Source organism: Heteronotia binoei, chromosome 1, assembly GCF_032191835.1.
Source record: "Heteronotia binoei isolate CCM8104 ecotype False Entrance Well chromosome 1, APGP_CSIRO_Hbin_v1, whole genome shotgun sequence".
Classification (NCBI taxonomy): domain Eukaryota; kingdom Metazoa; phylum Chordata; class Lepidosauria; order Squamata; family Gekkonidae; genus Heteronotia; species Heteronotia binoei.
Window position 1 is genome coordinate 277,458,464 of NC_083223.1, and position 26,801 is coordinate 277,485,264.

The 26,801-nt window shown below is 49.3% G+C and overlaps 1 protein-coding gene across 1 annotated transcript; it reads left to right on the forward strand.

The window, feature by feature from the left end:
- The first annotated feature begins 12,913 nt into the window (after nucleotides 1-12,913).
- Nucleotides 12,914-25,081, forward strand: LOC132585442 (acyl-coenzyme A thioesterase THEM4-like). The gene is made up of 6 exons (XM_060257375.1): nucleotides 12,914-13,066; nucleotides 16,818-16,977; nucleotides 19,316-19,496; nucleotides 21,060-21,170; nucleotides 22,066-22,190; nucleotides 25,041-25,081. Exons 1-6 carry the CDS (start codon nucleotides 12,914-12,916, stop codon nucleotides 25,079-25,081), a joined length of 771 nt encoding a protein of 256 aa, XP_060113358.1.
- The last annotated feature ends 1,720 nt before the right edge of the window (nucleotides 25,082-26,801 follow it).

The window sequence follows — 26,801 nt, forward strand, 5'->3', positions numbered from 1 at the left end:
ACCAAACTGGCTCTCCCAGAAGCTGCCCTTTCAAGGACAACCTCTGCCAGAGCTATGGCTGACCCAAGGCCATTCCAGCAGGTGCAAGTGGAGGAGTGGGGAATCAAAACCGGTTCTCCGAGATAAGAGTCCGCGCACTTCACCACTACACCAAACTGGCTCTCCCAGAAGCTGCCCTTTCAAGGACAACCTCTGCCAGAGCTATGGCTGACCCAAGGCCATTCCAGCAGCTGCAAGCGGAGGAGTGGGGAATCAAACCCGGTTCTCCCAGATAAGAGTCCGTGCACTTCACCACTACACCAAACTGGCTTTCAGGAGAGCCCATCACCTCCTGAGGAAGCCTGTTCCAGTGAGGACACCCTGTGAGGTGGGTGGGGCTGAGAGAGCTCTGACAGAAGCTGCCCTTTCAAGGACAACCTCTGCCAGAGCTATGGCTGACCCAAGGCCATTCCAGCAGCTGCAAGCGGAGGAGTGGGGAATCAAACCCGGTTCTCCCAGATTAGAGTCCACACAGATAAGAGTCCATGCAATTAACCACTACATCAAACTGGCTCTGAAAAAGAAGAAGAGGAGGAGGAGGAGGAAATTGGATTTATACCCCACCCTTCACTCGGAGTCTCACAGCGGCTTACAATCTCCTTCCCTTCCTTTCTCCACAACAGACACTTTGTGAGGCAGGTGGGGCTGAGAGAGCTCTGAGAGAACGGGGATTGGCCCGAGGTCACCCCGCTGGCTACACGCGAAGGAGTGGGGAATCAAACTTAGTTCTCCAGATCAGAGTCCGCCGCTCTTAACCACTACGCCAAACTGGCTCTCAGCTAGGCAGGAAGGACTAGGCAGGAAGTGAGGTGAAAGGCCTTTCTCTGGCTGAGGCCCCGGAGAGCGGCTGCCAGTCTGAGCACAGTCCTGACTTTGATATACTGAGGGTCCGATTCAGGAGAAGGCAGCTTCCTGTGCCCCAAAGGTCTCTCCCAGCCCCCGCTACCTGAGATCTTATAATTGGGGAAGCCGGGGCTTGAACCTGTGACCTTCCACATTCCAGGCATGTTCTCTACCCCTATGCCAGGGGTGGCCAAACGTGCTTAACGTAAGAGCCACGTAGAATAAATGCCATTTGTTTGAGCCCCACAAGACGTGGAGGGAGGGAGGGAGGGAAGGAAGGAAGGAAGGAAGGAAGGAAGGAAGGAAGGAAGGAAGGAAGGAAGGAAGGAAGGAAGGAAGGAAGGAAGGAAGGAAGGAAGGAAGGAAGGAAGGAAGGAAGGAAGGAAGGAAGGATCCAATGCATGGTTATAGGATGGGAGAGACTTGTCTTATCAGTAGTCTGTGCGAAAAGGATTTAGGGGTCTTAGTGGACCATACGCTGAACATGAGTCAGCAGTGTGATGCGGTGGCTAAAAAGGCAAATGCGATTTTGGGCTGTATCAACAGAAGCGTAGTATTCAGATCATGAGAAGTGACGGTATCGCTTTACTCTGCTCTGGTAAGACCTCACCTGGAGTCTTGTGTTCAGTTTGGGGCACCACATTTTAAGAAGGATAGAGACAAGCTGGAAGGGGTCCAGAGGAGGGCGACGAAGATGGTGAGGGGTCTTGGGACCAAGTCCTATGAAGAAAGGTTGAAGGAGCTGAGCATATTTAGCCTGGAGAAGAGATGGCTGAGAGGTAATATATAATCATTTTCTTCAAGTCCTTGAAGAGCTGCCCTATAGGGGATGGTGCAGAATTGTTTTCTGTGGCCCCAGAAGGTAGGACTAGAACCGACGGGTTGAAATGAAATCAGAAGAGTTTCTGGCTCAACATTAGGAAGAACTTCCTGACCGTTAGAGCGGTTCCTCAGTGGAACAGGCTTCCTCCTTTAGAAGTGGTGGGCTCTCCTTCCTTGGAGGGTTTTCAACAGAGGTTAGATGGCCACCTGACAGCGATGAAGATCCTGTGAATTTAGGGGGAGGTGTTTGTGAGTTTCCTGCATTGTGCAGGGGGCTGGACTAGATGGCCCTAGAGATCCCTTACAACTCTATGATTCTGAGGAAGGAAGGAAAATAGATGGGAGGGGGAAGAAAGCAACTTTAACTTTCCATGTATTCCCTATGTTGCCGGTTGGCTAGGCTTTGAGAAGTGATTTAAAGAGAGAAATACCACCTCCAAGCTGGTCAGTGGGGCTTGAGACCCTAGAGAGCGGCTCCTAGGTGGAGTAGACTATTTATTATTTATTTATTATTACTTTTCATTTATATCCCGCCCTCTCCGCAAGCGGACTCAGGGCGGCTTACAACATTATAAAACAATTAATCCAATAAAACATATAAAACCATAATTTACATATCAACTTCAAAACCATTCTATAGCGCTATTTCAATCCAGTATAGGTGGTATTGACTTCTTAACTATGATCAGACCCACCGGTGTCCGGTGGCAGCCCTTTTTCAGTTAGACCACAAAAGCCTGTTTAAACAGTTCGGTCTTACAGGCCCTGCGGAACGCAGATAAATCCCGCAGGGCCCTTATAGCTTCTGGGAGGGTGTTCCAAAGTTCTGGTGCTGCCACCGAAAAAGCCCTGGATCTCGTTACACATAGCCTGGCTTCTTTTGGCCCAGGGGCGGACAACAGATTTTTTTGTCCCTGATCGCAGTGCTCTCTGGGGAATATATGGGGAAAGGCGGTCCAGTAGATAGGCAGGTCCCTGACCATAGAGGGCTTTAAAGGTTAATACCAACACCTTGAAGCGAACTCGGAATACAACAGGCAACCAGTGCAGCTCTCTCAGCATTGGCTGAATGTGCTCCCGTCGCGGCAGCCCCATTAGCAGCCGTGCCGCAGCGTTCTGCACTAGCTGTAGACGAGACTGACCTTGACGGACCAAAAGTGAGTAAGGGGTGTGGCTCAGTAGCAGAGCCTCTGCTTGGCATGCAGAAGGTCCCAGGTTCAATCCCTGGCATCTCCAGTTGAAAGGACCAGGCAGGAGGTGATGGGAAAGATCTCAGCCTGAGACCCTGCTTAGCTGGGAGAGAAGGGCCATAGCTCAGAGGTACACCATCTGCTTGGCATGCAGAAGGTTCCAGGTTCAATCCCCGGCATCTCCAGTTAAAAGGAAGGAAGGAAGGAAGGAAGGAAGGAAGGAAGGAAGGAAGGAAGGAAGGAAGGAAGGGAGGGAGGGAGGGAGGGAGGGAGGGAGGAAGAGAGGGAGGGAGGGAGGGAGGGAGGGAGGGAGGGAGGGAGGAAGGGAGGGAGGGAGGAAGAGAGGGAGGAAGGAAGAGAGGGAGGAAGGAAGGAAGGAAAAGAGGGAGGGAGGAAGGAAGAGAGGGAGGAAGGAAGGGAGGGAGAAGATATTGGATTTATATCCCACCTTATACTTTTATTGCTGGGGCATCATGTTACCAAGGCAACCGTCCAATGATACCTTTGTGGTAAATGAGGTGTCGACTATCATTGTTGCTAGGTTTCCCAAATTTCTACCACCCAGTTGGTGGGAGCAGAACTGACGTGGAGCCAGACTAAGGTGCCTGGGAAGTTCTAAGCCCGCTGGCCTCCACTGGGCTGGCACGGGAGATCCTCCCCCAACGTCGCTGGCACGATGATGTCAGTCGCCGTGATGTCATCGCACCGGCGACGTCTTGTACTGGTCATTCTAGGAGCTTCCGCGAAAACTCTATGGTTTCCCTGGACGCTCTAGCAATTTGGGAGGGGGGAAAAAAATCTATTGTACCATAGAGGTTCCCCTCCCAAATGGCTAGAGTGTCCATGAAAACCATAGAGTTTTCCTGGAAGCTCCTAGAGCAGCTGGCACGAGACGTCGCCGGTGCGATGACGTCACTTCTGAGTGATGTCATCACGCCACGCGCACTGTGTGCATGAAAGCGGTTGCCCACCAGAAGCTGTGGAGGACTGAGCAACCCTAGGCAACCCTAGGCACCCTTGAAAACCCCCATCCCATCGCCTTGGAGAAATCAGATCCAGGATGCATTAGAAAAAGAGGGAAAGGCTGACTTGAACGCAGAGCTCAGGAAAGGGGAAGATAGCTCACCTAGAGATCACCCGGGGGAATTCACCTGTTTTGCAGACTCCTGATGTAGTACTCTCGATTACCAGTTCTTTCCAACTGGAGATGCCGGGGACTGAACCTGGGACCTTCTGTACGCCAAGCAGATGCTCTGTCCCTGAGCCGCCGCCCCTCTTTTGGGCCGTAAGCATAGACGGATCGCCAACTGAATCACAAGACCTTCGGTCTTCTGGTCCAGTGTTCCCTCTAAGCTGAGTTAGCGTGAGCTAGCTCACAGATTTTTAGCTTCCGGCTCACACATTTCGGTCTTAGCTCAGGGAAAATGGCCCCAGAGCAAACTAATTGATAAGAACATAAGAGAAGCCATGTTGGATCAGGCCAACGGCCCATCCAGTCCAACACTCTGTGTCACATAAGAGAAGCCATGTTGGATCAGGCCAACGGCCCATCCAGTCCAACACTCTGTGTCACACAGTGGCCAAAAAATTTATACACACACTGTGGCTAATAGCCACTGATGGACCTGTGCTCCATATTTTTATCTAAACCCCTCTTGAAGGTGGCTATGCTTGTGGCCGTCACCACCTCCTGTGGCAGTGAGTTCCACATGTTAATCACCCTTTGGGTGAAGAAGTACTTCCTTTTATCCGTTTTAACCTGTCTGCTCAGCGATTTCATCGAATGCCCACGAGTTCTTGTATTGTGAGAAAGGGAGAAAAGTACTTCTTTCTCTACTTTCTCCATCCCATGCATTATCTTGTAAACCTCCATCATGTCACCCCGCAGTCGCTCCCAACTTTCATGCCAGTAGCTCCCAAGACTCTGCAGCTTAGAGGGAACATTGTTCTCGCCCGGGCCTTTCTTGGCAACAGGAAATGGTTTTGCTGAGGCATGCGGTAGGTGCGTGATGTGGAGACAGGGTTGTTTACCTCTGGAAGGAGCCGCCTGTCAAACTTGACTTGGCTGGCAAAAATCTGCTTGGGCTCTTTCTTCCTGCCGGGCATCTCCTACTAGAACCGCCTCCCCTTTTATTTGCAACGGGGTGCCCAAGGAAAGCGGGAGGTGCCTGCTTCGTGAGACATCGCCACGGAACTCTCTGAGATGCATGTCTTGGTGAGGAGCTCTGGTCCTCTCGTGAAGGGGCTGGGCCGCTGGATGGTCTCCAGATGCGTCCCACAGCCGGCAGCCTCCAGAGGGGCCACGCAGCGTCTGTCCCACAGACCGTTCGCGAATGACACAGCGAGTATCGGAAGGGACATACATGCAACGGTGAGATGCGATTGTTAGCTTGCTGTTGTGGTTTAGTGGGTTTGATTCCCCACTCCTCCACTTGCAGCTGCTGGAATGGCCTTGGGTCAGCCATAACTCTCACAGAGTTGTCCTTGAAAGGGCAGCTGCTGTGAGAGCTCTCTCAGCCCCACCCACCTCACAGGGTGTCTGTTATGGGGGAGAGAAGATATAGGAGATTGTGAGAGCCCTCTCAGCCCAACCCGCCTCACAGGGTGTCTGTTGTGGGGGGGAGAAGATATAAGAAATTGTGAGAGCCCTCTCAGCCCCACCCACCTCTCAGGGTGTCTGTTATGGGGGAGAGAAGATATAGGAGATTGTGAGAGCCCTCTCAGCCCCACCCACCTCACAGGGTGTCTGTTATGGGGGAGAGAAGATATAGGAGATTGTGAGAGCCCTCTCAGCCCCACCCACCTCACAGGGTGTCTGTTATGGGGGAGAGAAGATATAGGAGATTGTGAGAGCCCTCTCAGCCCAACCCGCCTCACAGGGTGTCTGTTGTGGGGGGAGAAGATATAGGAGATTGTGAGAGCCCTCTCAGCCCCACCCACCTCTCAGGGTGTCTGTTGTAGGGGGAGAAGATATATGAGATTGTGAGAGCCCTCTCAGCCCCACCCACCTCTCAGGGTGTCTGTTGTGGGGGGAGAAGATATAGGAGATTGTGAGAGCCCTCTCAGCCCCACCCACCTCACAGGGTGTCTGTTGTAGGGGGAGAAGATATAGGAGATTGTGAGAGCCCTCTCAGCCCCACCCACCTCACAGGGTGTCTGTTGTGGGGGGGGAGAAGATATAGGAAATTGTGAGAGCCCTCTCAGCCCCACCCACCTCTCAGGGTGTCTGTTATGGGGGAGAGAAGATATAGGAGATTGTGAGAGCCCTCTCAGCCCCACCCACCTCACAGGGTGTCTGTTATGGGGGAGAGAAGATATAGGAGATTGTGAGAGCCCTCTCAGCCCCACCCACCTCACAGGGTGTCTGTTATGGGGGAGAGAAGATATAGGAGATTGTGAGAGCCCTCTCAGCCCAACCCGCCTCACAGGGTGTCTGTTGTGGGGGGAGAAGATATAGGAGATTGTGAGAGCCCTCTCAGCCCCACCCACCTCTCAGGGTGTCTGTTGTAGGGGGAGAAGATATATGAGATTGTGAGAGCCCTCTCAGCCCCACCCACCTCTCAGGGTGTCTGTTGTGGGGGGAGAAGATATAGGAGATTGTGAGAGCCCTCTCAGCCCCACCCACCTCACAGGGTGTCTGTTGTAGGGGGAGAAGATATATGAGATTGTGAGAGCCCTCTCAGCCCCACCCACCTCACAGGGTGTCTGTTGTTGGGGGAGAAGATATAGGAGATCGCGAGAGCCCTCTCAGCTCCACCCACCTCTCAGGGTGTCTGTTGTAGGGGAGAAGATATATGAGATTGTGAGAGCCCTCTCAGCCCCACCCACCTCACAGGGTGTCTGTTGTTGGGGGAGAAGATATAGGAGATCGCGAGAGCCCTCTCTGCTCCACCCACCTCACAGGGTGTCTGTTGTAGGGGGAGAAGATATAAGAGCTTGTGAGAGCCCTCTCAGCCCCACCCACCTCACAGGGTGTCTGTTGTTGGGGGAGAAGATATAGGAGATCGCGAGAGCCCTCTCAGCTCCACCCACCTCACAGGGTGTCTGTTGTAGGGGAGAAGATATAAGAGCTTGTGAGAGCCCTCTCAGCCCCACCCACCTCACAGGGTGTCTGTTGTTGGGGGAAAAGATATAGGAGATTGTAAACCGCTCTGAGTCTCTGATTCAGAAAGAAGGGCGGGGTATAAATCTGCTGTTATCATCGTCTTCTATGAAACTTGACATCAGCTTCCTTGATCCTGAGAAAGACCTCCTTTTTTCTCCCTCAGTAGAAAAGAGCTGGAATCCAGAAACACCTTAAAGACAAACATGATTTGTTGCAGGGGGCAGGCTTTCGGAAGTCACTGCCGATGTTCCTTTTAAGCTGCAGAGCCTTGTGAGAGAAAAATTCTACTTTGTGAGCTACTGGCCTTAAAGTTGGGAGCCACTGCATAAATTAGTGTGCTATGGGGTCATCTGGAAGGACTTCTAGCCCCACCAGTGGACCTCTTGATGGCAGTTGGGGTTTTTGGCCACTGTGTGACACAGAGTGTTGGACTGGATGGGCCATTGGCCTGATCCAACATGTCTTCTCTTATGTTCTTATGTGACACAGAATGTTGGACTGGATGGGCCATTGGCCTGATCCAATAGGGCTTCTCTTATGTTCTCATGTCTAGGGCAGTGATGCTCTGTATTCTTGGTGCTTGGGGTGGGGGCAACAGTGTGAGGACTTCTAGTGTCCTCGCCCTACTGGTCAACGTCCTGATGGCACCTGGGGGTTTTTTGGCCACTGTGTGTCACAGAGTGTTGGACTGGATGGGCCAGTGGCCAATATGGCTTCTCTTCTGTTCTAATGTCTGGGGCAGTGATGCTCTGTATTCTTGGTTCTTTATGGGGGAGGGAACAGTGGGAGGGCTTCTAGTGTCCTGGCCCCACTGATGGACCTCCTGATGGCACCTGGGTTTTTTGGCCTCTGTGTGACACAGAGTGTTGGACTGGATGGCCCATCGGCCTGATCCAACATGGCTTATGTTCTTCCTGAGATAAGACCAAAATGTGTGCACTGGAGGCTAAAAACTGTGAGCTAGCTCACGCTAGCTCAGCTTAGAGGGAACATAAGAGAAGCCATGTTGGATCAGGCCAATGGCCCATCCAGTCCAACACTCTGTGTCACACAGCGGCCAAAAAAATTATATATATTTATACATATATATATATATATATATATATATATATATATATATATATATATATATATACACACACACACTGTGGCTAATAGCCACTGATGGACCTCTGCTTCATATTTTTATCTAACTTCCTCTTGAAGCTGGCTATGCTTGTAGCCGCCGCCACCTCCTGTGGCAGTGAATTCCACATGTTAATCACCCTTTGGCTGAAGAAGGACTTCCTTTTTTCCATTCTAACCTGACTGCTCAGCAATTTCATCGAACGCCCACGAGTTCTTGTATCGTGAGAAAGGGAGAAAAGGACTTCTTTCTCTCCTTTCTCCATCCCATGCATTATCTTGTAAACCTCTATCCTGTCACCCCGCAGTCGACGTTTCTCCAAGCTAAAGAGCCCCGAGCGTTTCAACCTTTCTTCATAGGGAAAGTGCTCCAGCCCTTTAATCATTCTAGTTGCCCTTTTCTGCACTTTTCCCAATGCTTAAATATCATTTTTGAGGGGCAGTGACTAGAATTGCACACAGTATTCCAAATGAGACCGCACCATCGAAAAGAGCAACCGTCCAGTAGCAGCTTAAAGATGAACAATATTTGTGGCAGAGGATAAGCTTTTGTGAGTCACTGTTCTAGGGTTGCCAAGTCTACACAGATGCCATCTGGGGACTTTGGGGGTGGAGCCCAGGAGACTTCCCCTTAAACAAATAAATAAAAACACAGCTGTGCAGTTCCCCTGAATACAATCTTCATTTCCTCTCCCAAGTACCTGCAAATCATCTCATCTCTCTCTCTCACACACACACACAAAAGCAAAAATAAAACCGTTTGCAATCCCACACTCGTGTGGTCTCACTGGGGCAATCTACTCACGAGTTGCTAAACTCCCCATCACACAGGGAAACCAAAGGCTGACCTTTACCCTTTACTGTGCAAATGACCTCTGAAAAGCTTGCCGTAAAGTACTGGGTTCAGAGACGTTCAACGGCAATCGTACTTTATTAACATCCACAGAATAAGATAACATCCCGGGGCCGGGGCCCCGCTTATACGCATGCACCCGGAACAACCCCCTCCCAAGTCCAGTCCTATCTTGAACGGTTAAGAAGAAGATGAAGAAGATACTGGATTTATATCCCGCCCTCCACTTCGAAGAGTCTCAGAGCGGCTCACAATCTCCTTTCCCTTCCTCCCCCACAACAGACACCCTGTGTGGTAGATGTAGATATTGGATTTATATCCCGCCCTCCACTCCGAAGAGTCTCAGAGCGCCTCACAATCTCCTTTCCCTTCCTCCCCCACAACAGACACCCTGTGAGGTAGATGAAGATATTGGATTTATATCCCACCCTCCACTCCGAAGAGTCTCAGAGCGGCTCACAATCTCCTTTCCCTCCCTCCCCCACAACAGACACCCTGTGAAGTAGATAAAGATATTGGATTTATATCCTGCCCTCCACTCCGAAGAGTCTCAGAGCGGCTCACAATCTCCTTTCCCTTCCTCCCCCACAACAGACACCCTGTGAGGTAGATGAAGATATTGGATTTATATCCTGATCTCCACTCCTAAGAGTCACAGAGCAGCTCACAATCTCCTTTCCCTTCCTCCCCCACAACAGACACCCTGTGAGGTAGATGAAGATATTGGATTTATATCCAGCCTTCCACTAAGAGTCTCAGAGCGGTTCACAATTTCCTTTCCCTTCCTCCCCCACAACAGACACCCTGTGAGGTAAATGAAGATATTGGATTTATATCCCGCCCTCTACTCCGAAGAGTCTCAGAGCGGCTCACAATCTCCTTTCCCTTCCTCCCCCACAACAGACACCCTGTGAGGTAGATGAAGATATTGGATTTATATCCCGCCCTCTACTCCGAAGAGTCTCAGAGCGGCTCACAATCTCCTTTCCCTTCCTCCCCCACAACAGACACCCTGTGAGGTAAATGTTGGATTTATATCCCGCCCTCCACTCTGAAGAGTCTCAGAGCGGCTCACAATCTCCTTTCCCTTCCTCCCCCACAATAGACACCCTGTGAGGTAAATGTTGGATTTATATCCAACCTCCACTCCAAAGAGTCTCAGAGCGGCTCACAATCTCCTTTCCCTTCCTCCCCCACAACAGACACCCTGAGAGGTGGGTGGGGCGGAGAGGGCTCTCACAGCAGCTGTCCTTTCAAGAGCGATGGCTGACCCAAGGCCATTCCAGCAGGTGCAAGTGGAGGAGTGGGGAATAAAACCTGGTTCTCCCAGGTGAGAGTCCGCAGACTTAACCATTACACCAAACTGGCTCTCTAAAGTTCACGCCACAGAAGGAAGGAAACGAGCGGTGACGCACCAAAGCTCCTTCCCTCCCACAAAGTGTGTTAAGTCTTGGAGGCGCTACAGGATACTTGCTCTTTTCTACTCCTGCAGAGGGCCTAACACGGCGACCGACAGGTCTCGTTTTGGACAGGAGCTCACAGGAGCGGAGCTCCAGAAGTCCTTCTTCACCCAAAGGGTGATTAACATTTTAAACTCCCTGTAGCAGGAGGTGGTGGCGGCTACAAGCATAGCCAGCTTCAAGAGGGGATTGGATAAAAATATGGAGCAGAGCCTTAGACCATGCCCCCTGACGTACCAATCCTCCGAGAGCTTACAGGACTCTTAGTACAGGGCCTACAGTAAGCAGGGTTGCCAATCCCCAGGTGGGGGCAGGGGATCCCCCAGTTTGGAGGCCCTCTGCCCGCTTCTGGGTCATCAGAAAGCGGGGGGAAGGGAGGGGAATGTCTGCTGGCAACTCTGTTATTCTCTATGGAGACCGATTCCCATAGAAAATAATGGATCATTGATCTGCGAGTATCTGGGGCACTGGAGGGGCTGTGTTTCGAGGTAGAGGCATCAGATTTTCAGTATAGCATCCAGTTCCTCTCCCCAAACTACCCTCCAAGTTTTGAAAAGATTGGACCAGGGGGTCCAATTCTATGAGCCCCAAAAGAAGGTGCCCCTATCCTTCATTATTTCCTATGGAAGGAAGATATTTAAAAAGGTCTGCTGTCCCTTTAAATGTGATGGCCAGAACTCCCTTTGGAGTTCAATTGTGCTTGTCACAGCCTTGATCTTGGCTCCACCCCAATGTCTCCTGGCTCCACCCCCCAAAGTCTCCTGGCTCCACCCCCAAAGTCCCCAGATATTTCTTAAATTGGACTTGGCAACCCTACCCTTTGCAATGTGATGGCCAGAACTCCCTGTGGGGTTCAATTATGCTTGTAAGAACATAAGAGAAGCCATGTTGGATCAGGCCAATGGCCCATCCAGTCCAACACTCTGTGTCACACAGTGGCAAAAAATTTTATATATACACACACACTGTGGCTAATAGCCACTGATGGACCTCTGCTCCATATTTTTATCTAAACCCCTCTTGAAGGTGGCTATGCTTGTGGCCGCCACCACCTCCTGTGGCAGTGAATTCCACATGGGGTTTTTTTGTTTAAACAATTTATTGGTAGCATATGGTTACAAAACTTAACTATTTCTTAATTTTTTTTTCCCGCATTAACCCATATGACATTTCCATCCCCCCTCCCTCCAATGTTGACTTCCCCGAGGTTATAAATTCAAAATCAATATTAAAGGCACTTCTAACTGCTCAAAGTTCAATGTATATATTCTTACTACTAAAAAATTGTCCAATGTTTCTTTACTTTCCAAGTTTTCTCCATATATCCTTTAAATTTTCTCCACTCCCTTTTGAATATCTCTAAATCATAGTCTCTTAGTGTTCTAGTTAGTTTATCCATTTCACACCACGATAAAACTTTCATGGTCCAGTCCCATTTCTCCGGTACTTTTTCTTGCTTCCAAGGCTGCGCGTATAATGTCCTAGCAGCTGATAGCAGGTACCAAATTAGAGTCCTGTCTTCTTTTGGAAATTTTTCTAATTGTAATCCAAGTAAAAACGTCTCTGCAGTTTTCTTAAAGTCATAGCCCAAAATTTTGGAGATTTCTTGTTGTATCATCTTCCAGAATTCTTTCGCTTTTTCACATGTCCACCACATATGGAAGAAAGAACCTTCATGTTTTTTACATTTCCAACATCTATCCGACATTTTCTTACTTATCTTAGCCAGTTTTTTCGGAGTCATATACCACCTATACATCATCTTAAAACAGTTCTCTTTAATACTTTGACAAGTTGATATCTTCATTGAGTTCTTCCAGAGGTGGCTATGCTTGTGGCCGCCACCACCTCCTGTTGCAGTGAATTCCACATGTTAATCACCCTTTGGGTGAAGAAGTACTTCCTTTTATCCGTTTTAACCTGGCTGCTCAGCAATTTCTCTACTTTCTCCATCCCATGCATTATCTTGTAAACCTCTATCATGTCACCCCGCAGTCGACGTTTCTCCAAGCTAAAGAGTCCCAAGCGTTTCAACCTTTCTATAAGAACATAACCCTTGCTCCTAGCTCCACCCCAATGTCTCCTGGCTCCATCCCCAAAGTCCCCATATATTTCTTGAACTGGATTTGGCAACCCTAGCTGTAAGGATTGGCTACATGGGGGGGGGGGGTGCAGAATAATATGCAAAGGAGTCCCCGGTACAGAAAAGGCCCTGGTCTTCACAAGTAGCCAAAGTCACCTGAATATTCCTATGTCGTCTGCGTCTTCATTACACGCCCTTACACCTGCACTCGTTGCTAATTGTGATCGTCTCTGCTTACGACTTTGATGCATCGATCCGCCCAGGGCTGTGCTGTTGACATAAGAAGAACAGGCCACATCGGCTCCATTTGTGCTGATGAAGACCGGGGCAACCATCCATAAATGAGCCCCAAGAATTTCATAACAATCCAATGAGGACAGACGCAGGGCGTGGATGTCAATCCAACTTATCCGGTACTTCCCTGTGGCTCAGGAACAGAGGCTGTGCCTTGCATGCGGAAGGCCCCGGGTTCTGTCCCCGGCATCTCCAGCTGAAAAGCTCCAGGCGGCATTGGAAAGGATCGGGTGGGTGATTCTGAATCTGCAAGTAATCCAGTCTGCCCTTCGTGCTTCCCCCCACAACAGAATGCAGTTCCTACATCAGGTGACCCTAGGGTTGCCAATCCCCAGGTGGGGGCAGGGGATCTCCCGGTTTGGAGGCCCTTCCCGCACTTCAGGGTCATCAGAAAGCGGGGGGAGGGGAGCTCAGAGCAGCTAACAATCTGCTTTCCCTTCCTCCCCCACAAAAGACACCCTGTGAAGTAGATGAAGATATTGGATTTATATCCCGCCGTCCACTCCGAAGAGTCTCAGAGCGGCTCACAATCTCCTTTCCCTTCCTCCCCCACAACAGACACCCTGTGAGGTGGGTGGGGCTTAGAGAGCTCTGACAGAAACTGCCCTTTCAAGGACAGCTCTGTGAGAGCTATGGCTGACCCAAGGCCATCCCAGCAGGTGCAAGTGGAGGAGTGGGGAATCAAACCCGGTTCTCCCAGACAAGAGTCCACGCACTAAACCACTTCCCCAAATTTGATCGAGAGCCCATGGATTTTTCTTTTAGGGGGATCCACAGTATCTGTAAAACTCTCTCCCAACCCCACATTCCAAAGGAGTCTGCTTCCTTCCTTTTGGCTTTCTCCATTGTCCAGCGTTCACACCCATTCGCAATGGGGACGATTAATAGCATGAATTAACTTGACCTTGGGTGCCAGCAACCAGGATAATTTTTGCAGCAGGAACTTATTTGCATTTTAAAAACAACCACCACCTTTATCGGTGTAAAAGCACAGACGTGCACGATCGGCAAGGGAGAAAAAAATATATTACCCCAACGTTTGAAACATTCCAATCCTCTTAGAAGCTCAGCACAGATATTCACTCCCAGTCTCGATAATCTCAGAGTTATGAGAGGACAATAGGAAGTGTCTTACTGCCATCAGATTGCCCCTCGTGATTTCGAAGAAGAGGATCGAAGTCAACGGCATGAATATCACACTAAAATGTACAGTGCAGGAGAACATGTTCAGTACTTTCTATATCCTTTGAACCACAACCTCAAAACCTGTTGGAATGTGGGATTTTCTTAAGCCTCCCTACAGTGCAGAAGAAGGAAGGACATTAAAGCGAGCATGAAGGCTCTACGAAGGTTAGGGGAAGTCAAGCATTTTTTAAATTGCAGATTAGGCCACACGCCCCGATGTAGCCAGTCTTCCTGGAGCTTATAGTAGACCTTCCTGATGGAGTGCTGAGCATTTGCAATACTTTAACCAGCTCTATTTGGGCTAGTCTTTAGGCACTCCATACAAGCTCAGAGGCTATACCACTGTAAAATTCATAGAGCTGAGGCAATGAATATTTTCTGATTTTATAAGTGGCAGAGAAAGATGAGCTTGGGAGTTTCAAAGATTTACGTTCAGCCAATTTGAAAGTTGAAATGGTCATTTCCTAACCATTTGCCCTGAATGGTTTGAATTAACAAAACCTTTTTCAACCTCTTTTTCTCAGGTTCTTGATTCTGCCATTTTAAAGGGTTAAAATAAAGATATGACATCAAACTCCCTTCACCCTGCAGAGAAAACTAAAGGCTGGAAACCTTGCTGGGATTCCAGGGGATCTCCAGCTCTTGGCTGGAGAACTGCCCTTGTCTAATGTTATTTCTCTTTTTCTGTATTTACTTGAGGGAAAAGATGCCTCTGTTACCTGTCAACCTTACAAAACAAGGTTTCTCTATTCTAGGAGACATTCAGGTTTTAAAGTTAGATTTCCCTTGTGGGGAGGGGAGGCTCACAGACAAAGCCTGCTCATGTGGGAATGCCATTCTGTGAAGTTCCCCAGAATTATGGCTTTCAAGTTCCCCAAATGGGATGAGCTAAGGACAGAACATTTCTGGGGGAAAGGACTGGGGCTTCCTCATGTGGGAGTGCTTGAGCTAGTACTTGCTAAAAGGAATGCCTTGTGCCATGAGTGTGGAACTCTGCACAGGCTCAGAGACCATTCTTCCTTCGTGATTATTGGGGAGCAGAACTGAGAAACGGATTGCCTTCTCAATTTCACTTCAAGCGCACAGACTGCCTAAACCTTTGTCCCTCGGATGGTGCCAGAAGGAAAAAAGGCATCTTCACCTGAAAGCCAAGTAGCTTTTTTGTGTAGACCTGTCGCCTAGGTGTCAATTTGGCCATCCATTGACAGGTTTAACAGCTCTCACAGCAGGAGTTTTCCTCTCCTTTCTATTAATGGTTATCCTGGAGCCTCCCCCTCGGCCCATTGTTACCTAGTCCGATCAGATAACATAGGACGTCACATAGGACCGACCAATGAGGATTGCTGCGAAAAACGCCACCTGCTGGTGGTAGTGAAGAAAAGCAACAAAAAGACGCAAGGATGCCGTAGGATGGGGAAAACGCCGCTTAAATAGTGGTCTTGGAAAATAAGGCACAAGACTGAGCCGAAGACGGCTTCACTGCTGTTCCAGGATTTCAAGTGTAGATGGTAGCAAAAACACCGGAGCAAGACAGTGGTGAGGCCAGTTTTAAGTGTAGATTGTGACATCTGAAAGGGTAGTATTACTGGGTATTTTGCCCAGTGTAGAATCGGCCTCAGTCTTGTGGGTTTGGATAAGGGTGAAAATTTCATTAACTGTTTCGTCAGAAATTTTTCTCTTCCTGTTTTAAGTTTGGGGCAATGAAAAAAGATGTGTGCAAAAGAGTCTACAGTCTTTAGCGGTCAGTCCCCGTGGCGCAGAGTGGTAAAGCAGCAGTACCGCAGTACTGTGGTCTGAACTCTCTGCTCACGACCTGAGTTCGATTCCGGCGAAAGCCGGTTCAGGTAGCCGGCCCAAGGTTGACTCAGCCTTCCATCCTTATGAGGTCAGTCAAATGAGTCCCCAGCTTGCTGGGGGGAAAGCGTAGATGACTGGGGAAGGCAATGGCAAACCACCCCGTAAAAAAGTCTGCCGTGAAAACGTCGCGAAAGCAACGTCACCCCAGAGTCGGAAACGACTGGTGCTTGCACAGGGGACCTTTCCTTTCTTTTCCCCCAGATGAATCGGTGAGCATGTCCGCTTAGTATCAGCTAAAAGCATTTTCCAGTCTTGATCTGTAAGTTTCTGGATAAACGCTCTTCTGTTATCCGGTGTTAATTTCGCTATTGCTCGTGAGCTTAACTGCTTTTAGTTTGGTGCCTATTTTGTCTTCACAGTTCTGCCAGTAGTGCTCCTTTACTAGTAAGGTAATGAAATTTGGAAGATTATTTTCTGTTTACCAGGGGTGGAATTCTAGCAGGAGCTCCTTCGCGCTTCGGACATCCCTCTTTGATAAAGAGATTGGAAATGGTGCAGCAACCTACAAGCTGGCTTCAGGCTCCATCAGAGGTGGATTTTATGGAGTCTTCAAGAAGTGGATGAATGGGCTTATTATGGCATCTTATTATATAAGCACCTTTTCTGCACGAAACATTTTGTTTGTAGAATCAAATTCTGTATCAATATTGTATGTGTGCTCAGGTGCAAATTTGTTATGGAATGTCATTGACTTTACTCACCCACGTTGAACGATAAGGAATGAAGTATGCAATAATCACATTATTGAAAAGGTCTTTTTGCAATTTAATTTGAATCTGGGTTGAATTATTTTTGTTATTCTATCACGTTTTTTTTCCTGCTTTCCACCTGGAGATGGGCAACCGTTGTTGCTCTAAGTCAGCTGTGTCTAGACAGCCCTTTCCTCCAGCAATGAAGATGCCGGGAATTTCATTTCTTCCATACATGTGCTCACGTGCGTGTTCTCTGCCTTGATCTTCAGGCTACGTCTAGTCAATCCAGTCTCCTAAAGGACTACTCCCTCCCCAACTCCAGCTGGAGCAAAGACATGATGGACGAGTTTGAGAAGTTCATGGAGATGTGTGAAGACGAGACGTGGAGACGGATCCCTTCTCATAGGTACTTGGAAAAGAATATTTCAGGCAAGGGTCTCTCGATTTCTAATCTTTTGAAATATTTGCCTTCCATCTCTCCCTTCGATACCCAGATTTCCACAAAACCGAGAACAAAAGCTTTGGGAATGAGGAGGCCTACTCCACTTTGTTTCTATCCAGCTGCAAGACTCTTGAGGAGATGGCCTCTTCGTGAGCCTAGAAGACCTGGCTTCCGAAGTGTGTCAATTTTTTTGTTGCCGAGGAGGTTCAAAGCCCTGGGAGAGAGGCTGGGGCTCAGTGGTAGAGCCTCTGTTTGTTTTAACGTGATTCCTAGCGCATCACACTGGAAACGCTCTAGGATTCACAGTAAAATTCTATGGTACCATAGAGTTTTTAGTGCGAGTCCTAGAGCGTCCCTGGTGCCCCGTCCCGGGCACGACGATGTCACTTCCGGGTGATGTCATTGCTCTTGGGATGGCACCCACTGATGGGGCTCTTTCCGGGCAGAGATCCTCCCAGCAGCCTGCTCCCTGCCGGTGGGGTGGAGCCCTCCAGGGTGAGGGATCCCCTGCCCGTGGCATGAGCTTGTCAGCCATAGCTAATAGAAACAGGTTTGCCTGCTCATGGCTGGGAAATACCTGGAGAATCAGTGGAGGTGGAGCCTGAAGAGGGCATGGTTTGGGGAGAGGAGAGACATCAAGGGGGTATGATGCCAGAGCCCAACTTTCAAAGAAGCCATTTGCTCCAGGGGAGGCGATCTATTAGCCACAGCATATTGTTGGAACTCTCCGTCTGGGGCAGTGATGCTCTGTATTCTTGGTGCTTGTGGGGAGGCAACAGTGGGAGGGATTCTAGCCCCACTGTTGGACCTCCTGATGGCACCTGGGATTTGGCCACTGTGTGACACAGTGTTGGCCTGGATGGGCCATTGGCCTGACCCAACATGGCTTCTCTTATGTTCTTATGAGACACAGAGTGTTGGACTGGATGGGCCACTGGCCTGATCCAACATGGCTTCTCTTATGTTCTTACGTGACACAGAGTGTTGGACTGGAGGGGCCATTGGCCTGACCCAACATGGCTTCTCTTATGTTCTTATGTCTGGGGCAGAGATGTTATGTCTTCTTGGTGCTTGGGGGAGCACAGTGGGAGGGCTTCTAGTGTCCTGGCCCCACTGATGGACCTCCTGATGGCACCTGGGGTTTTTTTGGCCACTGTGTGACACTAGGGTTGCCAATCCCCAGGTGGGGGCAGGGGATCCCCCGGTTTGGAGACCCTCCTCCCGCTTCAGGGTCGTCAGAAAGTGAGGGAAGGGGAGGGGAGGGAAATGTCTGCTGGGAACTCTATTATTCCCTATAAAGATTTATTCCCATAGAAAATCATGGAGAATTGATCTGCGGGTATTTGGGGTTCTGGGGGGGCTGTTTTTTGGGGTAGAGGCACCAAATTTTCAGCATAGCATCTAGTGCCTCTCCCCAAAATACCCCCCAAGTTTCAAAAAGATTGGACCAGGGGGTGCAATTCTATGAGCACCAAAAGAAGGTGCCCCTATCCTTCATGATTTCCTATGAAAGGAAGGTATTGAAAAGGTGTGCCGTCCCTTGAAATGTGATGGCCAGAACTCCCTTTGGAGTTCAATGATGCTTGTCACAGCCTTGATCTTGGCTCCACCCCCAAAGTCTCCTGGCTCCACCCCCAAAGTCCCCAGATATTTCTTGAATTGGATTTGGTAACCCTATGTGACACAGTGTTGGCCTGGATGGGCCATTGGCCTGATTCAACATGGCTTCTCATATGTTGTTATGTCTGGGGCAGTGATGCTCTGTGTTCCTGGTGCTTGGAGGGGGGGGCAACAATGGAAGGGCTTTGGGAGGGACGGTGGCTCAGTGGTAGAGCATCTGCTTGGAAAGCCGAAGGTCCCAGGTTCAATCCCTGGCATCTCCAAAAAAGGGTCCAGGCAAATAGGTGTGAAAATCCTCAGCTTGAGACCCTGGAGAGCCACTGCCAGTCTGAGAAGACAATACTGACTTTGATGGACCAAGGGTCTGATTCAGTATAAGGCAGCTTCATATCTTCATATGTTCATAGTGTCCTGGCCCCACTGTTGGACCCCCTGAGGGCACCTGTTTTTTTTGGCTACTGTGTGACACAGAGTGTTGGCCTGGATAGTCCATTGGCCTGATCCAACATGGCTTCTCTTATGTTGTTATGTTCTGTCTCCTAGAGACCACTTGTAATCCCAGGAGATCTCCAGCCCCCCATCTGGGGGTTGGCAACTCTAAATGACCTGTTGGAGCAGTTCAGAGAATTCAGGGGAGAAACGAGTCCAACTTATCTTTGTTCCTGGCTGCTGTATGACTGTTGTTCCTCTCACTGCCTTTCACAGAATGGACAGGGAAGGCGCTCCAGGAGGAGGAGGAGGGAGAAAAGAAACAAGAGACCCGGTTCTTTTGCCGAAACATCGACGGCGAAGGCCTGGGGTTTGAATATGTGATGTTCTTCAACCCATCTGAGAAAAGGGTGGTATGCCTTTTCCAGCCAGGGGCCTACCTGGAGAGTTATGCAGGGTGAGACGTGAAAAATCCCAGAATGCATTGTTTGTAGTCGGGATGCCAAGTCCAATTCAAGAAATATCCGGGGACTTTGGGGGGTGAGCCAGGAGATGTTGGGGGTGGGACCAGGAGCAAGGGTGTGACAAGCAGAATTGAACTCCAAAGGAAGTTCTGGCCATCACAGTGGGGCCAGGACACTATGAACATATGTAAGGGAAGATCTTGCCTCACTAACCTGTTACATTTCTTTGAGGGGGTGAACAAACACGTGACAAAGAAGACCAGATAGATGTTGTTTACCTTGACTTCCAGAAAGCTTTTGATAAAGTTCCTCATCAAAGGCTCCTTAGAAAGCTTGAGAGTCATGGAGTAAAAGGACAGGTCCTCTTGTGGATCAAAAACTGGCTGAGTAATAGGAAGCAGAGAGTGAGTATAAATGGGCAGTCTTTGCAGTGGAGGACGGTAAGCAGTGGGGTGCTGCAGGGCTCGGTACTGGGTCCCATGCTCTTTAACTTGTTCATTAATAATTTAGAATTGGGAGTGAGCAGTGAAGTGGCCAAGTTTGCGGATGACACTAAATTGTTCAGGGTGATGAGAACCCGAGAGGATTGTGAGGAACTCCAAAGGGATCTGTTGAGGCTGGGTGAGTGGGCGTCAACGTGGCAGATGCGGTTCAATGTGGCCAAGTGCAAAGTAATGCACATTGGGGCCAAGAATCCCAGCTACAAATACAAGTTGATGGGGTGTGAACTGGCAGAGACTGACCAAGAGAGAGATCTTGGGGTCGTGGTAGAGAACTCACTGAAAATGTCAAGACAGTGTGCGTTTGCAATAAAAAAGGCCAACGCCATGCTGGGAATTATTAGGAAGGGAACTGAAAACAAATCAGCCAGTATCATAATGCCCCTGTATAAATCGATGATGCGGTCTCATTTGGAGTACTGTGTGCAGTTCTGGTTGCCGCATCTCAAAAAGGATGTTATAGCATTGGAGAAAGTCCAGAAAAGGGCAACTAGAATGATTAAAGGGCTGGAGCACTTTCCCTATGAAGAAAGGTTGAAACGCTTGGGACTCTCTAGTTTGGAGAAACGTCGACTGACATGATAGAGGTTTACAAGATAATGCATGGGATGGAGAAAGTAGAGAAAGAAGTACTTTTCTCCCTTTCTCACAATACAAGAAGTCGTGGGCATTCGATGAAATTGCTGAGCAGCCAGGTTAAAACGGATAAAAGGAAGTACTTCTTCACACAAAGGGTGATTAACATGTGGAATTCACTGCCACAGGAGGTGGTGGCGGCCACAAGTATAGCCACCTTCAAGAGGGGTTTAGATAAAAATATGGAGCAGAGGTCCATCAGTGGCTATTAGCCACAGTGTGTGTGTATATATAAAAATTTTTTGCCACTGTGTGACACAGAGTGTTGGACTGGATGGGCCGTTGGCCTGATCCAACATGGCTTCTCTTATGTTCTTAAGCCAGCTGTTTTACATGGAACCCGGAGCCGGAGCCGTATTTTGGTTTGCAACATCTTCCCCGCCTGTGCATAATTGTCGGATTTTCTCCCCCTCTCTCCAGTTTGGTGCACGGCGGTTGCATCGCAACCATTCTCGACAACAGCTTCACAGCATGCGTCATCTCCCTCGTTGGCAGAGGCTTCGTGGTGAATCTCAACGTCAACTACAAGAGGTGAGCACATCTGGAGCGGTCACGGTGGCCTGGAAACACCAGAATCAGATCCAGGAAACCGCAATGGCTGGGATGCCAATTCCTATTGGCGGCAGAGGAGAGGACTCGCAATCAGGGGTCGAAATCAGGGGTGGCCAAACTTGCTTAACGTAAGAGCCACGGGGAACAAACGCCAGATCTTTGAGAGCCAGAAGGCATGGGTGTCAGACGTCAGAGAGCCAGCCACAGTTCTTGAAAGAAGAAGAATTGCAGATTTATACCCCGCCCTTCTCTCTGAATCAGAGACTCTGAGCGGCTTACAATCTTCCATATCTTCTCCCCACACAACAGACACCCTGTGAGGTGGGTGGGGCTGAGAGGGCTCTCACAGCAGCTGCCCTTTCAAGGACAGCCTCTGCCAGAGCTACGGCTGACCTAAGGCCATTCCAGCAGGGAATCAAACCCAGTTCTCCCAGATAAGAGTCTGCACACTTCACCACTACACCAAACTGGCTCTCAAGAAGAAGAATATTCCCACCCCTGATTATTCCTTGCCTAGACCCCTGATGGAGTGACCCCTTCTACAAACGGCTTCTTGATCCAGCCACATCCCGGATTTAAAAATTTGGTGCTGTTCTTGCTCCACAACACGTTTCCCACAGCCCCACATGGGGAAGGGAGAAGGGTTATGGGCAGGGGTGGAATTCTAGCAGGAGCTCCTCTGCATATTAGGCCACACACCCCTGATGTAGCCAATCCTCTTGGAGCTTACAAAAAAGAGCCTTGAAAGCTCTTGGAGGATTGGCTACATCGGGGTGTGTGGCCTAATATGCAAAGGAACTCCTGCTAGGATTCCACCCTTGGTTATGGGACAGGGAGCCGGCTGTATTGAAAGCCCAATGATTTCTTCTCGCAGCCCCATCTGGCTGGGTTCCATGGTTGTGGTGGACACCAGAATGGACAAGATGGAGGGAAGGAAGATGTTCCTGTCTGGCCAGGTGAGGAGCAAAGATGGACAGACCCTTCACGCAGATGCCACAGGTAAGACACGGTTTGTCAGGGGAGAATGACCTCTGTAAGACTTCCCATTCTGCCCAGTTCTACTGCTGCAGTTCTGCCTTAAGAATATTAGAACATAAGAGAAGCCATGTTGGATCAGGCTAATGGCCCATCCAGTCCAACACTCTGTGTCACACAGTAGCCCAAATCCAGGGGTCATCAGGAGAACCACCAGTGGGGCCAGAACTCCAGATGCCCTTCCACTGTGGCCCCCCAAGCACCAAGAAGACAAAGCATCTCTGCCCCAGACATAAGAACATAAGAGAAGCCATGTTGGATCAGGCCAGTGGCCCATCCAGTCCAACACTCCGTGTCACACAGTGTCCAATGTATGTGTGTGTTTACACACACACACACACACACACACATATATATATGGAGGCCCAGATAGCAGCCACTGCCAAGTCAGCATTCTTCCATCTGAAGCGGGCAAGGCAGTTGGCCCCTTTCCTTGAGCGCCGGGACCTCGCAACAGTGATCCATGCAACGGTCACCTCAAGACTAGACTACTGTAATGCCCTCTACTTGGGGCTACCTCTGTGCCGGACCCGGAGACTGCAGCTAGTGCAGAACGCGGCGGCCAGGCTGTTGTTGGGACTCCCGAAACGGGAACATATACGGCCGGGGCTACGTGAACTGCACTGGCTGCCGATTATATACCGGGTCCAGTACAAAGTGTTGGTCATTACCTTTAAAGCCTTATATGGCCGAGGACCTGCCTACCTGAGGGACCGTCTTTCCCCATATGAACCCCAGAGAGCACTGAGGTCAACTGGGAAAAACCTAATGACTATCCCCGGGCCGAAGGAGATTAAATATCAGAACACTAGAGCACAGGCCTTTTCGATCGCGGCCCCTACCCTGTGGAACCGACTCCCCGAGGAGGTGCGGGCCCTGCGGAACCTCGATCAGTTCCTCAGGGCCTGCAAGACCACCCTTTTTAAACTCGCACACTCGGACTGCTAAGAAGGTCAGTAATTAAAGATCCGCCAATGCGGTTTAAAGATCTATACCGCTGTATAACTGCATTTATTGGACTGGTTTTAATTTTAAGTTTAATGTTTTAATGTTTTATATTGTAAATCTAAAGGTTTTATCTACTATTGTATGTTTTATAGAATGTTGTTAGCCGCCCTGAGCCTGCCAAGGTGGGGGAGGGCGGGATATAAATGAAATTAATAAAAATAAAAATAAAATAAAGAAAGGTTAAAACGCTTGGGGCTCTTTAGCTTGGAGAAACGCCGACTGAGGGGTGACATGATGGAGGTTTACAAGATTATGCATGGGATACAGAAGGTAGAGAAAGAAGTACTTTTCTCCCTTTCTCACAATACAAGAACTCATGGGCACTCCATGAAATTGCTGAGCAGTTGGGATAGAACATCACCCAAAGGGTGATGAATACATGGAATTCACTGCCATAGGAGGTGGTGGCGGCTACAAGCATAGCCAGCTTTAAGAGGGGATTGGATAAGCATATGGGGCAGAGGTCCATCAGTGGCTATTAGCCACAGCTTATTGTTGGAACTCTCTGTATGGGGCAGTGATGCTCTGTATTCTTGGTGCTTGGGGGCGGCAACAGTGGGAGGGCTTCTGAAGTCCTGGCCCCACTGTTGGACCTCCTGATGGCTCCTAGGGGTTTTGGCCACTGTGTGACACAGAGTGTTGGACTGGATGGGCCACTGGCCTGATCCAACAGGGCTTCTCTTATGTTCTTATGTGACACAGAGTGTTGGACTGGAGGGGCCATTGGCCTGATCCAACAGGGCTTCTCTTATGTTCTTATGTGACACAGAGTGTTGGACTGGAGGGGCCACTGGCCTGATCCAACATGGCTTCTCATGTTCTTATGTGACACAGAGTGTTGGACTGCAGGGGCCATTGGCCGATCCAACATGGCTTCTCTTATGTTCTTATGTGACACAGAGTGTTGGACTGGATGGGCCATTGGCCTGATCCAACAGGGCTTCTCTTATGTTCTTCTGTGACACAGAGTGTTGGACTGGATGGGCCATTGGCCTGATCCAACAGGGCTTCTCTTATGTTCTTATGTGACACAGAGTGTTGGACTGGAGGAGCCATTGGTCTGATCCAACATGGCTTCTCTTATGTTCTTATGTGACACAGAGTGTTGGACTGGAGGGGCCATTGGCCTGATCCAACATGGCTTCTCTTATGTTCTTATGTGACACAGAGTGTTGGACTGGAGGGGCCATTGGCCTGATCCAACAGGGCTTCTCTTATGTTCTTATGTGACACAGAGTGTTGGACTGGAGGGGCCATTGGCCTGATCCAACATGGCTTCTCTTATGTTCTTATGTGACACAGAGTGTTGGACTGGAGGGGCCATTGGCCTGATCCAACATGGCTTCTCTTATGTTCTTATGTGACACAGAGTGTTGGACTGGAGGGGCCATTGGCCTGATCCAACAGGGCTTCTCTTATGTTCTTATGTGACACAGAGTGTTGGACTGGAGGGGCCATTGGCCTGATCCAACATGGCTTCTCTTGTGTTCTTATGTGACACAGAGTGTTGGACTGGAGGGGCCATTGGCCTGATCCAACATGGCTTCTCTTATGTTCTTATGTGACACAGAGTGTTGGACTGGAGGGGCCAATGACCTGATCCAACATGGCTTCTCTTATGTTCTTATGTGACACAGAGTGTTGGACTGGAGGGGCCACTGGCCTGATCCAACATGGCTTCTCTTATGTTCTTATGTTCATTTGCTTGGCCTGCCACAGGGCTGTTCTAATGTCTCAGCCCTCTACTTTACTTGGCCTGCTGTAGTGTGCCTAACAAAAATTGCACTTTTTTCTTCTTCTTTTCAGCTCTGCTCATCTTAAGGGATTCAAAGAAGTCATTTCCATAAATGGTCACCTTCCAGATGTCTGCCGTTGGTCCTCTTGAAGTTGATCAAATTCCCACTATGGAACTCGATCCAGGGGGGCAGCTGTGTTAGTCTGAAGCAATAGAACAAAGAAGGAGTCCGGTGCTGCTGGACTCCTACTTTCTTCCACTATGGAACTGCTCACTCTTCCCCTATCCCGGGACCAGTTGCTGCGATAGCGCTTCAGCCCCGTCCCGATAAGACCCCTGGAATCCTGGTCAGTGCGGACTTCATATTGACCAAACGTTAGTTTTGAGCAGTGCTGGAATTTGACCGACAGAGTGGGGGTCCAAGTTCTTGGTTGTGAAGAACACGTTTCAAGAATCATAGAATCATAGAGTTGGAAGGGACCTGCAGGGCCATCTAGTCCAACTCCCAGCACAATGCAGGAAACTCACAAACATCTCCCCCTAAATTCACAGGATATTCATTACTGTCAGATGGCCATCTAGCCTCTGTTTCAAAACCTCCAAGGAAGGAGAACCCACAACCTCCCGAGGAAGCCTGTTCCACTGAGGAATTGCTCTAACGGTCAGGAAGTTCTTCCTCATGTTAAGCCAGAAACTCTTTTGATTTAATTTCAACCCATTGGTTCTGGTCCTACCTTCTGGGGCCACAGAAAACAATTCCATACCATCCTCTATAGGACAGCCCTTCAAGTACTTGAAGATGGTGACCATATATCAGCCGCCTCCTCTCCAGGCTAAACATGCCCAACTCCTTCAACCTTTCCTCATAGGACTTGGTCTCCAGACCCCTCACCATCTTCGTCGCCCTCCTCTGGACCAGGTGGGCTCTCACTGTCTTCCTCCGAGAACTTCTGTCTGCACCACAATCTATCTTTATTTGACTTCCATCTCTCCTAGCTGCTTCAGAGACACGCTTTCTCTCCCAGGAGGCAGAAGAAAGTTTGAGTCCAGTGGTGCCTCTGTTCAGTGGTGGGATTCAAATAAATTAACAACAGGTTCTATGTCGTAATGACCATTTTAACTATACCAAAAGATATACCGAAAGGTAGTTTAATAATTCACGCATTAAATTATGGAGTTTACTGTGCTAATCCAACGATAATTACACTAGGGTTTGTAGAATCTTTCGGGCTCAAGTGCCGTGTTCTACTGGAGAAAGTATTTCTTCCCAAAAAACTTTCTCCAGTAGAACACGGCACTTGAGCCCGAAAGATGCTACAAACCCTAATGATGATGCCAGCCATGAAAACCTGAAATCTTTGATAATTACACTCTTTCCCCATATGTGAGTTCAAGAATGACTCGGGGATGCAAACAAAACAGAAGTGTTGTAGAACAAACGGAAGAGCATGGAATCAAACAGGGCATGGGGCAAACACAAAAGTGTGGAACCTGTTGCCAGAGGAGGACTGTGGCTCAGCGGTAGAGCCTCAGATTGGCTTGCAGAAGGTCCCAGGTTCAATCCCTGGCATTTCCAATGAAATGGGTTGAGAAGGACATTGACCTGAGATCCTGGCTCAGTGTTAGAGCATCCGCTTCACATGCAGAAGGCCCCAGGTTCAGTCCCTGCTCTCTCCAGTTCAAAGGACAGCTGGGAAAGACGTCTTTCTAGCTGGCACCCTCTCAGTAGTCACAGATGTACTGCATTAGATGGGCCAAAGTTCTGACTCTGTATCAAGAAATATCATACATTACACCCTGACATGGGCAGCTCAGGCAAGCCTGATCTCATC